This window comes from Gallus gallus, chromosome 14 (assembly GCF_016699485.2).
Source record: "Gallus gallus isolate bGalGal1 chromosome 14, bGalGal1.mat.broiler.GRCg7b, whole genome shotgun sequence".
Classification (NCBI taxonomy): domain Eukaryota; kingdom Metazoa; phylum Chordata; class Aves; order Galliformes; family Phasianidae; genus Gallus; species Gallus gallus.
In genome coordinates, this window is record NC_052545.1 from 11,926,755 (window position 1) to 11,942,460 (window position 15,706).

The following is a 15,706-nucleotide window of genomic DNA, read 5'->3' on the forward strand; positions in this document are numbered from 1 at the left end:
AAGCAACTACAAACAATCAGCAAGAGGGAAAGAATCCTCAGCCACGTGCACAAAAGGAAAGGTGGTGAGAAAAGGCATAGGTTCAGCATTCAGTGAGGATGAGGTGAGCACTGCAATCCACACACTTAAGACCAAATGCTTTTCTCACTTCAACAACAGTAAGATGCAGATGGGACATAACCATGAATCTCATGGGAACATGGGGAGGGGGCAGCACAGAGGAGCTATGTAGGAGCACTGCTCTCCTTGTGACCCCCCCCATGGAGCTGCTTAATTTCCACCTCAGCACAATTAAGAGCAGACAATTATGATTTTCAATAAAGTTGTCATTTGTGTATTTTCAAATGAAGAAAAGCAAATGTAGTACTGAACAATTACAGGCCCATGGGCTAGATTTCAGTTCTGTATAAGGTCCTTGAGTGTGTAGTAAAACAAATGGTTTTCAAGAATAAATGCCAATTGCAATAAAATGCAAAATAATGTTTTCCCAGAAGACTTCTTAAGACTAATTTTTAACTTCGTTTTTGGAATCACAGGGAAAGAGGCAATGTTCCTAATCTGTCTATGGCCAATAATCATTTACACAGGGGACAAGTGAGATAAAAATAAGAATTCAAAAGCAGATGGGAAACTACCTGAAAGAGCATTGTGTTCCATATGCATAAGCATGAAAGTCTGGACACCAACCTGGCCACTCTCCCCCATCCCACAAGTGAAATACAAATAGGAAGCAAATTTCAGAGAGTGACTGCAGAGAAGAGCAGTCATTTGCAAATCACTTTGTTGTTGAAATCTATACCTGTACACATTCTCCTGGGGTGGGTGATCACAAACAGTGCTTCCAAGATTCTCAGAATTTAAAAGAAGATACCGTATATTTCTTTACCACTTTAAAAATCGCAAAGCTTGAAAATTTCAGGATAGGGAAGCATAGAAGTGTATTTGATATCCATTGGCTTTTCCTGGTTTTGATTTTTTTCTTTTGTTTTCTTCTTTTTAAAGGTTAAGTACTGCAAGCACGGCAGAGATTACACCTTCTCCAAGAGTTCAATAGGAGTGATTTTCAATGGGAGGTTAATAGGTTTGTTAGCTATATTAAAGAGCAACACCAGGAAAAGAGGAGTTCTGAAAAGAAAGCAGAGGTCAATGGCTGAAGATTTACAGCGTCTACCATTCCTTTCAGCATCTATCATATATTGCTTTTATTGGAGCCTTGTGAACAAGTCACAGTATTCCTGCCATCAACTTTGATAAAGAATATCCACTTGCATATGTCAGACATCTAATCTTCTGCATGCCCGATTGTGTGATGGACGCCATCCAAAGGAGTCCAGAAATAATCCCACTAACGTGCATCTCCCCTGTGAGCTTTGGACGAGTGCCTTCAATCACCAAATCTCGTGTCCTACTTCTGCCAGCAACACACACCATGCACTGCCTCTCAGAACTTCAGTAAACTACGTTCTGGGGGCAACACAAGCTTGAAAACAACATCTTTCCTCTTCCCTCCTCCGTTGTATTAATCTCATGCCTATTCCCTGCAGCTAAAAATAGCAATCATATTTCCATGCTGCAATCACACGCTTCATTTCCCAAATCATTTTAAATGCTCTCTTCTGTTCCACTTTGCAATCAACTTTCCTGAAAACGGATGATCAGAACAGCAGTTTTCCAACTGAAGTCTCACAAGTGCCTGTGCTGAGATATTAACATTTCCCTAACTATCAGAAAAGCCTCTGCTGATACATCCTTCGAGTGCCTCGCTATAATCATGCCTGCGTCACACCAGCACTTCACAGTCAATCTGTGATCAGCTACTCAGCCAGGATCCTTCTCTTCCTCAATCATTTGCAATTGATGATTACTCAGCTTACAACTTAATTCTCTATTAGTCCCCAAGTGACCTTGCAAGCAGTACTTCTGCACTGCATTCCACTCCTATTACTCCAGTCCTCAAGTTGCTGTGCAGTTCTTCAATCCTCTCAACTCATAACACCCCAAATTATGTTATTCGCAAATTTTATCAACATACTTTTATCATTTGCTTTGCACACTGAAGCAGTTACTGTTGCTATAAAAACATACATTTTTATCTTCAGTAACTCAAGCCAAGTGTGCCTGGATGTGCTATTTCTAATTTCCGTTTTCTCTCATTATTCCTCATTTAATGACCAAAGAAGAGCTGTGATGTTGCATATGGGTGCGTGTAGCAATCCCCCTGTTGCACGCTTCTGTTGGGAAACTGAAGTTCCCATAGCCCTGTAGAAGTTGAAATTCATCACTCTTCAGGAAACATGTAAAGCCATTTCACTATTGTTAATGCTCCCTGAAAATGACTTTGCCCTGCACGTACGGTACAGGGAACAAAAGTTGCAAGAAGCGATTTTCCCCAGCAACAACCACCTATTGAGAGTTTTCTTGTCACTTTTTTCCTGCTAAGAGTTCTAAGTAGTAGATAACTAAAGCTACAGTGGGCAAAATTAGAGGATACCCTAACAAGAAACATGATAGTTAACATCATAACTCCTAAATTGTTACCATTTTTCTAACTGAAATAAATTCCTAGGGTGAGATTTATTTACGATTTCTGTAATGAAGGCAAATACTTAAATTCAAACTCTCTCTAGTTAAAAGTCAAAAGTTAAGCTGAAGTTGCTGTAAGGTCACTGTATTGTTCCTCAGTATTAGTTTTCCACTTAATTTAGGCATGCATCAAAGCAAAGGTTAAAAGAGAACATAATAGAGTGAGAGGGGCTTTCTATGCCATCTTGTGATACAGACAAATCTTTTGCTTTTAATGCAGGGAAATCTCTCATTCTATATTGTTACTGATCCTCTGTTAAATTATATATTTTAAGCGTTTCCATTACAAGTAGGTTTTAACTCCTTAACTTAATGCAAGATCTTCTTTAAAGGATATACAAAAGAAAATATATTCTAGAATTAGATGAATAGCACAGTAACAAAGAAATGAGAGAGATTTAGGCCTATCAGGTCTATCAAATATAGAGCTGCATTACATGGTTCATGGATTAGCCTATATATAGTATACTTGCTCGTGTCACAGAGAGGAAACTGAGAATCCAGGAACATAAGCTTGGTTAAAACACTGAGATTGATAACAACAACAAAAAGTGTTTTTTTTTTATTCCCTTCTTTAAATATGCACCTAAGCAAAACTGCAAATGCAGAAAGCTGCAGCTCTTTCTTTGGAAAGGCAGCTAAAAGAAAAATAACCTGCTCCCATGGGAAAACATAACATGTTCCTAGCAAAACATTTTACCTTCTTTCAATATGCTAAAGTGGGAGTACTGCACGCAGTTTCAAGTAAACTTAATGGAACAAGTCCATACCAGGGCCACAAAGATGATTAAGGGACCAAAGCACCCTTCCTATGAGGATATGCTGAGAGAGCTGGGAATCTTCAGCCCAGAGAAGAGAAAGCTCAGGGGCATTTTATTGATGTGTATAAATACCTTGTGGAAGTTAATGAACATGATGGAGCCAGGTTCTCTTCAGCAACAGAACATGAGGCAGTGGACACAAATTAAAAACCACAAAACTCAATGTTAAAACAGGAAAGTGCCTTTACAGTGAGAGTAGTCAAACACTGAACCACCGTCAGTTTGGATAATGTTTTACCTCACTGTTTAAGCAAGGGAGTTGACAAGATGATGTCAAGAGGTATCTTCCAACCAAAATGATTTTGTGCTTCTCCAAAGTGAAAAAAATATCAGCCCTTACACTAAGGTTGCTATTATGACCTCTTACCTTTGAGTGTTGAATCATCTCTAAGATTCATGGTGTTTAATCCCTGCTTTTTTACACTTCTCCTTCCACTTGTCGGGTACTCCATGCTGCAGCCATGCTTGTTAGAACGTTGCTCTGAAACATCTAAGTCAACATCACTGTCCTTTCTGGTCAGCATTTGTGATCTCACATCTCCATTTGCATTTCTACTACTCGATCTTCCCAGCTCACTTCTGTGACACTTGGCATCTTCATTAGTCAGATCAGGGAAGTTCTTCGTGATTATATCTGAGTGTGTTTGAAATTTCAAGCCTAAACAATGTTCTGAAGCAAGCCAGGGAGGCTTCTGCTTACCAGAACTATCTTGAGGATTCTCTCTTCCTTGGGACGATGAGTGTAACCAAGAAGGAATTGCACCTGCAGAATCAGACAATTTTCTTCCTGTTAGCTTTTCCATTTGCCCACTCAAAGGAAGTTCATCATCAAACTGATCATGATCAATAACTTCTACTGCCACACTTTCTTTCGTATCTTCTATACAAACGTGAGACGGTAACACTTCTAGATCATCCTCTAACTCAGATAAGTTTTCCTTAGTCAAGCTGACTGAGTTCACCTTATCCTCAAGATTTTCTTCTGGCAGAGATTTTGAGCTTACTGATGTATGGTTTGTCTGTAAACATTCAAAATGCAGATCCACTTCCTCGCCCGTCACTGCAGTTGCATTTACTTCTTTACTTCCATGTGAAGAACGGGTTATACCCTGCTTGCATTCTGTAAGGTCAATTGTAGTGCCATGGTCAGCAATCAGATCTCCACAGGCTCTTTCCAATTCACCATCAAATACAAGGTTCTCATCAACATATAACTTCACCTTCTTTGCTCCAACATCAAGGTCCTGGAAAAATAAAGGTATGGAGATCAAATAAACTGTTCCAATGTTAGACATCACTGTTCTGGAACTCTGACAAAGAGATGAAAGCAATAAAAAGCTCATATCAGTAACATGCTTATAATCACTTCTTAAATGAAAAGCTCAAGTAAGTGAAAACTACTGTGAGATAGTTAAGAACGTATTAAAAAAGATCAACCATGCTGCTAGACACTACTACAAATTATTTTGGTGGACATCAAGGAAATAAACATGTTTAGAAAAGCTTGACCAAAGTCACCTAGATTAAATATAATTATTTTGGATCAAGATGTAAATTCCAGAGGTAGATTTTGTTTCAGCATCTTTAAGAATCACCACTTACTTCACATGTATGCTACAGGGTGAACAGTTACCCACAAAGACACTAGAGTTAAAGACTTAAAGAAATACAAGGGTAGAAAGGATATTAAAATTCTCATCCACCTATTAGCACTAAAGGAAGTATAATAACCAATACCTTAGCAAATAAATCTGTTTTTAATAGTTTTCAAATAAGACAACTTCAGGCCTGATAGCCTATTTAAACACTTAACTAGCCTTATAAATAAAAGGCCTTTATGTCAGACAGCTCTGCCACTCATTAAATCTCCACGTAATTGTTTTCTGTGGCACCCATTAAAAATCTGATTTTATTATTCAATTGAAGTTGGAATTAATATTCTCTCTGTTCTCCCCTTCTGAGCTTCGAGTTGCTTAGTGATCAGATGTGATGGGAAAGGTTGAAAGCTTAGGCTGGAAGACAAGTCCATTTCTCATAAGTAATTTCAACAAAAAGCCACCCTGCAAACACTTGAGACTTCATCTGAGGAAGCTTTTTTGTCCTTCTAGTAGTTCTGGAAGGAAAAGCGTCTCATAACTAGCAAGTAGATATGATCAGAGAGAAAAATAAGAGATTTGGTAAAAATAGTTTCAAGATTCTTCTTAACATTCCATCCCAGCTTGCATCTTCAGCCCTTACAGGGTGCCTGCTGGGGTAGTGCTTCCCACTGAAGCAACAGGGAGGGTATTCCTGGATACACCAGTAATGTTTGTGCAAAGCTGAAAACTTGAGGGGCTTTTCTGTGAATTACACCCAAAGAACGTTGCCTCTGCCTGAGTTCTCAAAGAAAAATGAAGAAGAAGGAGCAATAGAAAATAAATCAAAAACTATAAACTTAACTCTGCTGGAACAAAGCTCCAGATTAGGCAAGAACTGTAAAACTGGACTGGGATGCATTTTCTGTGCAAGGACTTGGGTGAAAAAGATCTCCAACTCAGGAGGATGGATATGAAATACAAACAAGCACTTGAAAGGTAAAATTATCCAGCTGGAGAGCAACTAAGATATTCATGCATTTAACTATTAATTCCATACACATTATCAAGACATACATACAAACTATGGCAGCTCTTAGGAAAACGGGTTTAATAGCATAAGGTAAATTTAATTTCAAGGCCACAGCAAGCATTTTTGTAATGTCTCAATATTTCAGATAAACTTGGGAAAAAACCTCCAAGAAAACAAAAAAAGGAGTGCTGTTACTTTTGTTCTGCTCTTGCAGGCTAAAACTGACCTCGTTTTCCACAGACCTCAATGGAAGTAAACGAAGGATGCAAGGTGAAGCATTCCCTGAGACTTACTTTGGAATGCACTAAATTGATGACAATGTCATCTGGCTTTTACAGCTTCCTTCAGACACATTCTTTTCTACTTCCCAAATCAAAATCTAAAGCTCAAATACTTTCAACAATACACAAGTACAGGCCTGAATTATCCTTCCACCCATTGTTTGAAGTACTACACAGACACCTCTTGCTTATGTGGTTTTTGAGGGAAGGGTGGCTAGAATGAGTACCCAAAAGCAGTACAAAATACAGCTCTAGATTTACATTAGCAGGAATAAAACACATCTAATTATGTTTTAGTTTTTATTACTTCTCAGACAAAATTTCCTCATGGAAAGTTAGAGAGTCAGGCAGAACTGATAATCGTGTAGTCCATGTGTATTGCAGGACTGCTACTGAAATCTGTGCTCCTAATGGATTTTACAGTTTGCTCTATAGAGGTATATTAAAAAAATCATTGCCTTGCAACATGCAAGTATGGTCATGTGTATTTCCCATATTACACTCAATAGGCTCAGTAACAAATTCATACTATTACCTCCAAAAACATCAGTCCCTTTCATGCCCTCTAACTGGGATGGAACATTCTGTAGTCCACATTTTAATAGAAAAAAGCTATTACAATTCCAGAAAATGAATATATATCAATTTATAGTAAACTTCTTTAAGCTGTTCATTCCACAGTCATTTCTGTATGTATAAATTACCATATGCTTATATAAGAACGTAGATGAGAAGAAAACCAGAGAGATAAAGCCTCTTATTGATAATCCAGAGCAGCAAATCCTCTTTGATCCAGTACCTGGGACTTTTTTCCCCTCAACGTTGCAGTGTACAAACAAGAATAATTTCCATGGTAACATTCAAACACACAAACAGGAGACCATCTGCCATCAGATGTCTCTCTAGTAACATTAGATTACTAGTTATTTTATGTACATGTAGTTAGTATACTTTTTAATTAAAACAATAAAACCAGAATTAATCAACATTCAGCCTGTTTATACGTATATACACAAGAAATCAAGGATTTTTTTTATATCGTGATAAAACAACTCCAAATGCTCAACACTAAAATGCACTTACCCTGACTCTTTATTTCTCACCACAGTAAAGCACTACCTTTAGAAGATGCAACCCTTTTATTAGGCTTGTAATACATACATAAACGCTAGCACTGCCTATGAAAATGGTAGCATTTACATTTCTACCTCTAACAATCAACAACAGAAGCAGAAATGTACGGTAGACATGGGCCCCTCCAAGCTCCGTATTTTATAAGAGAAATCATCTACTTATATTTCATACTTCAGAGTGAAGATCAAACTGAAGTTCGTACAGAAAAAGGAGAGCACGCATACAGAGGAGGTGAGAAAAGACTACTTACACTAGTTGTTGTGCTGTAATTCCAAATCTTGATCTTGGATACACCAAAGTCATGGGATCGGGTGGGATTGCGGATAACAAAGTAAAGTTGGATGGGCGGATAGAAAGGGCACATCCAAAGGGCGCCTTCCTTTCTCGTCTAAAAACACATACAAGCAGACTGTCACCAATACTCTTTCTTCTGAAGCAGGGTATTTTGATTAATTTACCACCCCACAGAAAAAAAATCAATTAGAAAAGTAATCATATAATAAAATCTGCTATATTAAAAGCAAAACCTTAACCTCATTTCCAAACAATAAATCTGACTCTCCTGCCTGTAAGACAGCTCACAATCTGACAATTAGATAAAGGTCAGCTGCTTGCCATCCCAGAGAGACATCTGCACGCTCACAAATGACAGGCAGTCTGCCATGCTTTGTAACTGCAGGGTCAATGCAAGCCCAGTTTATTTTAATCAAATTAATCAGCTTTGCGAGCGCTAAAGGGGATCACTGAACAGAATGGACACTGTCTAATCATTTTACAATTTCTTAAGAGTGCTTGTGCTTCTATCTTGCCATCTAACAAGGGAAATCTTATCAATTTTATTTCACCACCTCTATCTTCTGCGGTCTTTACAGACAACTAATTTCACTTGCAGATCTATTCCTTAGAGCTACGTTTAGAATTCGGGATAAAATAGAAGCTGTGAACACAGATTGTACATACAATTGGTTATGGTTGTTGTAGACACTTAAAAGTACTAAGTAAGCTCTGGACATTGCTAAAAAGTGCTGTCATTCACGTTTAGAAGAAAAAAGTAAAAGTATGTGGCAGCTCAGAGAGAGAGAAGAAAGGAGTTTAGGAAACAAAGCATTGAATATTAGTATACTTGACACCAAACATTAACTGACAGCAGAAATAAACGAGGGCAAAACATAAAGATGTACCTAAACAACATTTTGGTGATCTCAGATTAGTAGATACATTACTGCTCTTTCTATTTTCAAGCATCCACAGTACATACATACTCTATGTGTATGTGGAAGTGCTTAGGAATGAGTATACTTGTGTCAAAGATCCAACATCAGAACTTCAAGATACCTTGCTGAATCCATGCCCAGACTCAGACTGAGGAGGTGTCTCATGTTTTATCACATTATACATGATTTATCCCTGCTCTGGAGTTGCTGCCATTAAATGCAGTTAGCAACAAAAAACATCTATCCCAAAAGTCCTTTGAATCAACAGAGTGAAGGTGATATGCAGTAAGTATTCACTACATTTGCACTGCATCAAATGGCAAAAAAAGAGCAGGAACCTTTGATTTCTGGGAGATTGGTGTCTAAGACACAGCTTTGTATCATCACTGGAGCTATGCCCAATTCACAGAAAAGGAAGGGCTGAGCACTGAAGAGACAAGACATGAGTTCAACACTGAAGAAACATCATTGGTGCATACAGATATTTCTATTGCAGTCATTTGTTCTTGAGATTCTGAGGTCTGAAAGAGCTATACATACACAAATCCTAAGTCACACCAGCTTTCATTAGAATACTACCTCTGAAGTCCTGGGGAGACTTTTGAATGCTTTGTATCAAGCAGTCAGAGGACAGAGAATGTGCAGCGCAACTGAAATTACAGCTGTATAAAGGGCTCTGTAAATTAGCTAGTTTCTTCAGGGATTTCATTTGTAATTCGAAGTCCATTGTTTCTAGTTTGTAAGAGAACCTTATCTTACAATCTGACAAAAGAACTATGAAGTCATTTTCTTCCACCACACTACATGTTTTTCTTTCTCTTGTTGAAATCAATCTATCCATTCTTCCATGGTCCCTCTCTAAGTAAAAGCATAACAATGGAACAGGTGCAAAAGAAGTAAATTCCAGTCTTGAGTTTACTGAAACAAGAAGCTAGCAGTGATGCTTCTATACCTTCAGAGCACAAGAATTAATTTAACAGCAGACATACTGTAAAAATGTGAAATTCCCTATCCTTAAGGTTGTGATTTTTTTCCTGCAAATACTGTGATTACAGCAGTGTAAAAATGTGTCCCTTCACCCGAGACAATATCAAAGTATTAATACATAAGAAACAGTTAAACACATCTGTCTCCAGTTGCTCAGTTAACAAAGCCTAACAAATTCTTAACATTATAAAACATAACTGAATAGCAACATCTGGGACAAGAAAACTAGGTTTCAAAATGCAATCATGCAACCTAAGAAGAAACTCTGTGATGGAATATTAAACATTAAAAACAGAAGTTGTCATATCCAGGACTAAACTGTTGTCTTACATTTAAGTTCTTATTGACCAAGCAGCACAAATCCCCTGGGTAGTCAGCATTTCGAATGTCCACATCATGAGGAGACACAAATATCTTTTTGTTGTATAAATCAAAGAATTCCACCTCTCTCAAGCCAATGTTTAGTGGATTTCCCCAGTTAGAAAGAAGTTCCACAGTCACATAAATGGCATCGCATACTTCCACATTTGTCGTCATCTGGACCCAAGTGAAATACAGTATACACGTAAGTGACAACAATAGAATCTGCAGCAATATAAAAAGACTGTTAAGACTACAATGCTGTTGATTCAGAAGAAAAAAAAGCCTGTAAATTCAGAGCTATCTGGATATTTAATCATTCTGTATTCCACCAATTCTACCCCACACCAACTGAAAAACCTATAGGCAGGGTAAGAGAAGAGAACTTACCACCCCTCTTAGGTTTCATCCACCCCTTAGCCTAAGGAGAAAACAGCTTTGTCTTATTCCTTTGTAACTGATGAACAGAGGAAACTATTTTCTGCTTGCAAAATAATACGTGAACTGTGATTACAAACTGTACTATAAAATATAGGGATAAGAGTCCAAATAAGGAAGCATGGGAGAACTCAACTCTACTGTTCTACAGTTTTTGACTTATATTTTTCCAAGCGCTGCTCAATAAACACTTTCAGGGGCAATTCAAATAAATGCTAAGATACACCAGCCAAACTGTTCCATCTTCGATTTGAAAAAGTCAAACCACCATGCGGGTTTTTGTAAGCCAGCACAAGCTAACTGATATCTGTTGTCTTGGCTCCCACAGCATGTGAGAGCCCAAAGGGCAGAAACAGCCACACAACTTTTACATCTCTTTGCCAATAAGCAGTCCAAGAGAATCAGACCACCAGGAAACAATTGGGAGAGAGAATTTGTACACATTAGGTCGCTCAAAGATCAACTTTTGCTGAAACATCTGGGCTTTCTTGCATATTAGATCACTCACCTTGATGATTAATAAAGGATCTTTATTCTTACTAAGAAATAAGAATCTGTTTTAATATGAAAATTCTCAGGTCTATTAAAAGCATGAATTAGAAGAGACCACTACACTAGAACAGGACTTCAACCAAAACAGCACCCAGTGCTGACATATTCTAGAAGGAGCCACCATCAGATAGCTATGGTTAATTAATCCAAAACATATTAGAGCTCAAGTAATATGATAAATATTAGCATGTTCTCATGAAGGACTCAGACAAGAATTAAATAGTCCAAAGAACCTACCAGTAAGACAGAGACTTGTTTTCTTACACTTTCAAGAGGGCTGTAATCTATGAGGGTGATAAATTCTCTTACCCTGTCACAGGGTAATGCTGATCATGCAATGCATTTGCATTTCCATAGTACTTGGAAGCAACAATTACAGTGCACTTATATACAGACCTTCTCTGTTAAAACATAATCTGCTTCCGATTTTTCATCAGATAGGAGTATTTCATTATCACAGGTAGAATTGCTCTCAGTCTCCTGAAGAAATTCCAGAAGTTCCTCCTCGTGTCTGAAACACATGTTCTTTTGTATATTGTTTCCTTTTAATTCTCACATTTTTAAGGAACAGTTTTGTTGATGTGAAGGTAAACAGATGACAGAATTAACCCATACACCCCATAGACCAACCTAGGTACCCCATGTTGAACAATAGCCGTCACAGCATTCCACCCCAGATAAACACTGTCTGGTTAAAAGACCATGCTCCAGTTCTCTGCTAGATATGAGGCAGTTTGAGAAAGTAATTCATAGTAATATGAACAGAGGTAATGCATAGATAATATAAACTATTGGCAGTTCCCTGATTAACAGCTACCGGTCCAAGGCTAGAGTCTTCTCCATGTTTTTGCCAATACTTGTCCTTGGGCATTTAAAGGCCATCAGATGAAGCGGTGCTCAGTATGGAAAAATATCCCCTTAGAAAGGAAGTTAGTCTTAAAGGAAATACATATACCTGTTTCCAGAAGTGTTCTCTACATCTTTTGTGACAGCAGTCTTCACCTGGGTTTTTTCTGAAGGTTCAACCATTGCAGAGAGAACAGGTGAAACAGAAAACTTCTTCTGTGTAAGAAAAAAAACAATGTTTCATTCACATTGTTCTCTATATACCAGTGAGTATCAGTCTGCACCTCCAGAACAGATGAGTTCAGGCTAACTTCTGGGCTCTGCTAACCTTAGTTAATCTGTAAATCTATACATAGAGTTAAAGCACATTCAGCAGAACTGGCCTTAATTTGCCATGAAAGGGCTGAGCTTGATCACCTACGAGGAACAAAGGCAACATAAAAGCATTCTGCAATGACTACATATGTATACAGAATATAACTGTACACACATTTATATACATTAAAATACACTATGTATGTGTACCACATATGTATGTTTTTTATACGTCTAAAATCTTATGTATTGGATAGGACGCAGAGTTGGCTAAAGCATTGGCACAGTTCTGCCTAGGCTTTCTCATTCAAAACATATTCAAAACAGCAATAACTCACAATCTCATGGAGCATCATTTTAGATTAGAACTGTAAACAGTCTTGAAAACTCTCAGAATTCAATTAGCTCCAAGGAGATATAAAACCATAAAATATCCCAGGATAGAATGGACCAATAAGGATCAACAAGGCCAACTCCTGGCTTCACACAGGTCTACCACACCCCCCCCCAAAATAAAAAAATCAGATCATAACCAGACCATTATGTATATGCACCTCTTTTTTCTTTCTAATGAAATGATGTTTAAACAGATTTTGAACCTATGAATGCTGTCCCAAAAAGATAGTTCTGCAAGCTTAACAATTTATGACTGAATTTCTTTATGTACTGTATTTCTGTTAAGAGGATAGAATTATGTCCAGTGTTTAGCAAGGACTGTCTGCACAAATCTGATTTTTTGACTTAAGAGGGAATAACAGTCTGACCTGAAGGGAGTAGAATCTTGCTTATTGTCTTGTTTATTAAGTTTTTAATTGCTTTTAAACATGCTTATTGGAGATAAGAGACATACACACACTGCACATGCCAAGCACGCGTTATTAACAAGAAACTGTGCTCATATTAATGAGTTTAGTAAGGTGGTAGGAAATATTGGCAAGAAAATCACATCTTGTTTAAGGAGCTTTTCAGAACGAAAATGGCTCAAATGGGCCTACAGCTGTGCACTTGACTGTGTAGACATGTCACGTGAGTGAGCTATCAGTTGCTCAGTGATCCCTGAAATCAAGAGAAAGCTGTGGGATGATATCCCAAGGAACCGGACTTAAAAAAACAATGAACACACACACCCACACCCCATGGAAGTAATACAAATCCAATTACAATTGACATATCACTGTTTATTCTTACACAATTGTAAAACTGTGTAAGAATTAACTATTATAATTTGTGTTTAAGGAAAATGTCTTTTCTCCTTCTTGATAAAACATTATTTTTGCCATACCTTTTGAGGGCTTGTGGAAACTGACTGGCTTTGCAAATCTCTCTGCAAGGCTTCATTTTCAATTTGCATAGCTTTAACCACAGCTGAAACAGAGAGTTCAGAGTCCTTTTCACACTCATTCTTTCGAGCTGCTGAAAGTGGTCTTTCTGGTCGACTTAATGGTCCTGTCATGAAAAAGAACAAAGGAATATCCATTTGTACAGACAAACAAGTATGGAATATTTCAACAGCATACATCTGAAGCATCCAATTCTGTTACTAGCACAGGGCTACATTAACTAATCAGTAACCAACCAAAGCAAGGCTAAATTGCTCCGATTTGTTTTTACATTAGGATCCCAGGTTGCATCTACCCTAAACAGCAGCTGAAACTGTACCACTAGAGAAGCAAAACTGAAAAATGAGAAATAGGATTTTTATGCTTTAAAAATGTAGTTGCTTTGTTCAGATATTTAATGGGAATGCTTTGCAACAGTTAATTGAAATCAAGTATATACCATTTCAGCGCACCAATATTTTTCAATGCAACTTGAGGATTCAGCTATTCTGGAGGAATTCCACAGTTCTTTTGGTAAAATCAAGAGAGTCAGACATTGCTACTTTGCAACATAAAAATAAGTGACCTTATGAACTTGTGCCCATCTTCCCAAACATGAAGGAAAAACAGAAACATCACAGCCTGGAAAAAAAAATGTTTAAATGAGAGGAGACAAAAAAAAAATCTTAAAGAATCAACTTTGACTGTGGGAAAACTCTATTCCTTTCTTGCTATAAATGCATTGTGTTCAAAACTTTCAACTAAGCATGAATTGCTGATGTTAAGACACATGTCTGCTGATACCATAGAGAATAGATATCCATCAGAGAAGAGGAAAATAGAGCAAACACGAGGACCAAAAAGAGGAGAAAGTCTTGTGGTACAGAAGCAAAAAGAGAAGGAAGTTAACTGAGACACAGCACAGACTCCAGTTGCAAACACTGGATTTTCCTCACAATTCTACTTAAGTCAGAACTCTTGAAGTGCTAAAAAAATTATTGATGAAATTACAGATGAAATTACACCTGAATCTGATTGGAAAACAAAATCATGAATGCTTTCTTTATTGACATATATTTGTATTTCTTACTATAGCAAATTCTTTCCTGCCTATGTGGCTGCAAGGACTCAGCAGAGAGCGGTCGATTGATTTTATTTTTTACCACAACTGGTCTGACAGGAATGTACGTTTCAGCATTATCTTTTCTCTTGGCTGAGAGAACTCGCACTGGCTTCAATTCTGTAAGATAAGGAAACAGAAAATCAACTTCAGAGATCTTCAGAAGTAGCGAGACAGGAAGAATTATTGGACCTTAGCTGCTAAAGTTTTGCCACTTTAATTATGCTGGCATAGGTAAAGTGATAACCTCCATCCTCCCTTCCTTTTACTGATGCAGTCCTATGTTCTATTCATGTAGAAGTACATATGCATAGCTTCAAGCAACTTAGTGATGAAATACATCACTATAAGGTAGGCCATTTGACCAATATACCTTGATGGGGGCAGGTATTTTCAAGCATTGATGAAAGAATAGCAAAAATAAGAAAGAAACCCTAAGTCACTCATTAATACAGTCATACCAGAGTTATTCCTGAAGCATAGACTAAATGCAAATGGTCATTTAGTTCACAGGAGTGCTTATCTGCTCTCACTTCTAGGGGTGAGGGGATAATAAGCTACACACTCGTGTTCTCACTGCCATAATACTCATTCTTCTGCCTCTCCCAATTTACACATTGCTTATTTCTATAAGAATACTCCTTTACTCAATGGATTCAAAGACTGTTTCTTTTAAGTTGAGCAAAGAAGTATGGATGAAGGGAAAAACAAAAAGAACAGAATGTACCTGAAATGAGCGGGGAGGTAATTTTGAGAAATACTGAGTGTAGGTAAAGAGGAGATCATACTTCAGTGCCTTAAAAATAATACACTTACCTGGAACAACAGAATCATCTTAAGACAGCAGAAGCACCTGATGTGTGGCTATTACTAACAGGACAGGTGAAGAGAGAAGCAGCTGCAGTAACCCCAACCTCACTGTGATATAACTCCAGAAAAAAATAAAGCTTTGTCTGATGCTGTTTCTCTGAGACAATCCAAAGGAGTTTCAGAAGGAAAGCCAATCTGAGAAAAGGATGTCAGACAGCAGAAATGAAGAGATATTACAAAGAAAATGAGTGAAGACAGGAGTTAGACACTAGCAGTGCAACCTAAAAGTTGTGCTGAAGAGCTATTTTTCTGCTACAGT

General features: G+C 37.7%; 1 protein-coding gene across 15 annotated transcripts in view; it reads right to left on the reverse strand.

Annotated features, from left to right (window-relative positions):
* Positions 1-15,706, reverse strand: part of KATNIP (katanin interacting protein) — a 66,097-nt gene that overhangs the window by 26,201 nt on the left and 24,190 nt on the right. For 11 of the 15 annotated variants that reach the window (XR_005839741.2, XM_040647467.1, XM_040647465.1 and 8 more), the window contains 7 exons: positions 14,548-14,697; positions 13,421-13,584; positions 11,933-12,039; positions 11,374-11,488; positions 9,958-10,164; positions 7,677-7,814; positions 3,772-4,648 (listed from right to left, as the gene is read on the reverse strand). Coding sequence is in view for 14 of the 15 variants with exons in the window: in XM_040647467.1 (XP_040503401.1) it covers positions 3,772-4,648; positions 7,677-7,814; positions 9,958-10,164; positions 11,374-11,488; positions 11,933-12,039; positions 13,421-13,584; positions 14,548-14,697 (1,758 nt within the window). In the remaining variant the exon portion in view is untranslated. The remainder of the gene's footprint in view (positions 1-3,771; positions 4,649-7,676; positions 7,815-9,957; positions 10,165-11,373; positions 11,489-11,932; positions 12,040-13,420; positions 13,585-14,547; positions 14,698-15,706) is intronic. The other 4 variants (XM_040647471.2, XM_040647474.2, XM_040647475.2 and 1 more) reach the window with 4 other exon arrangements.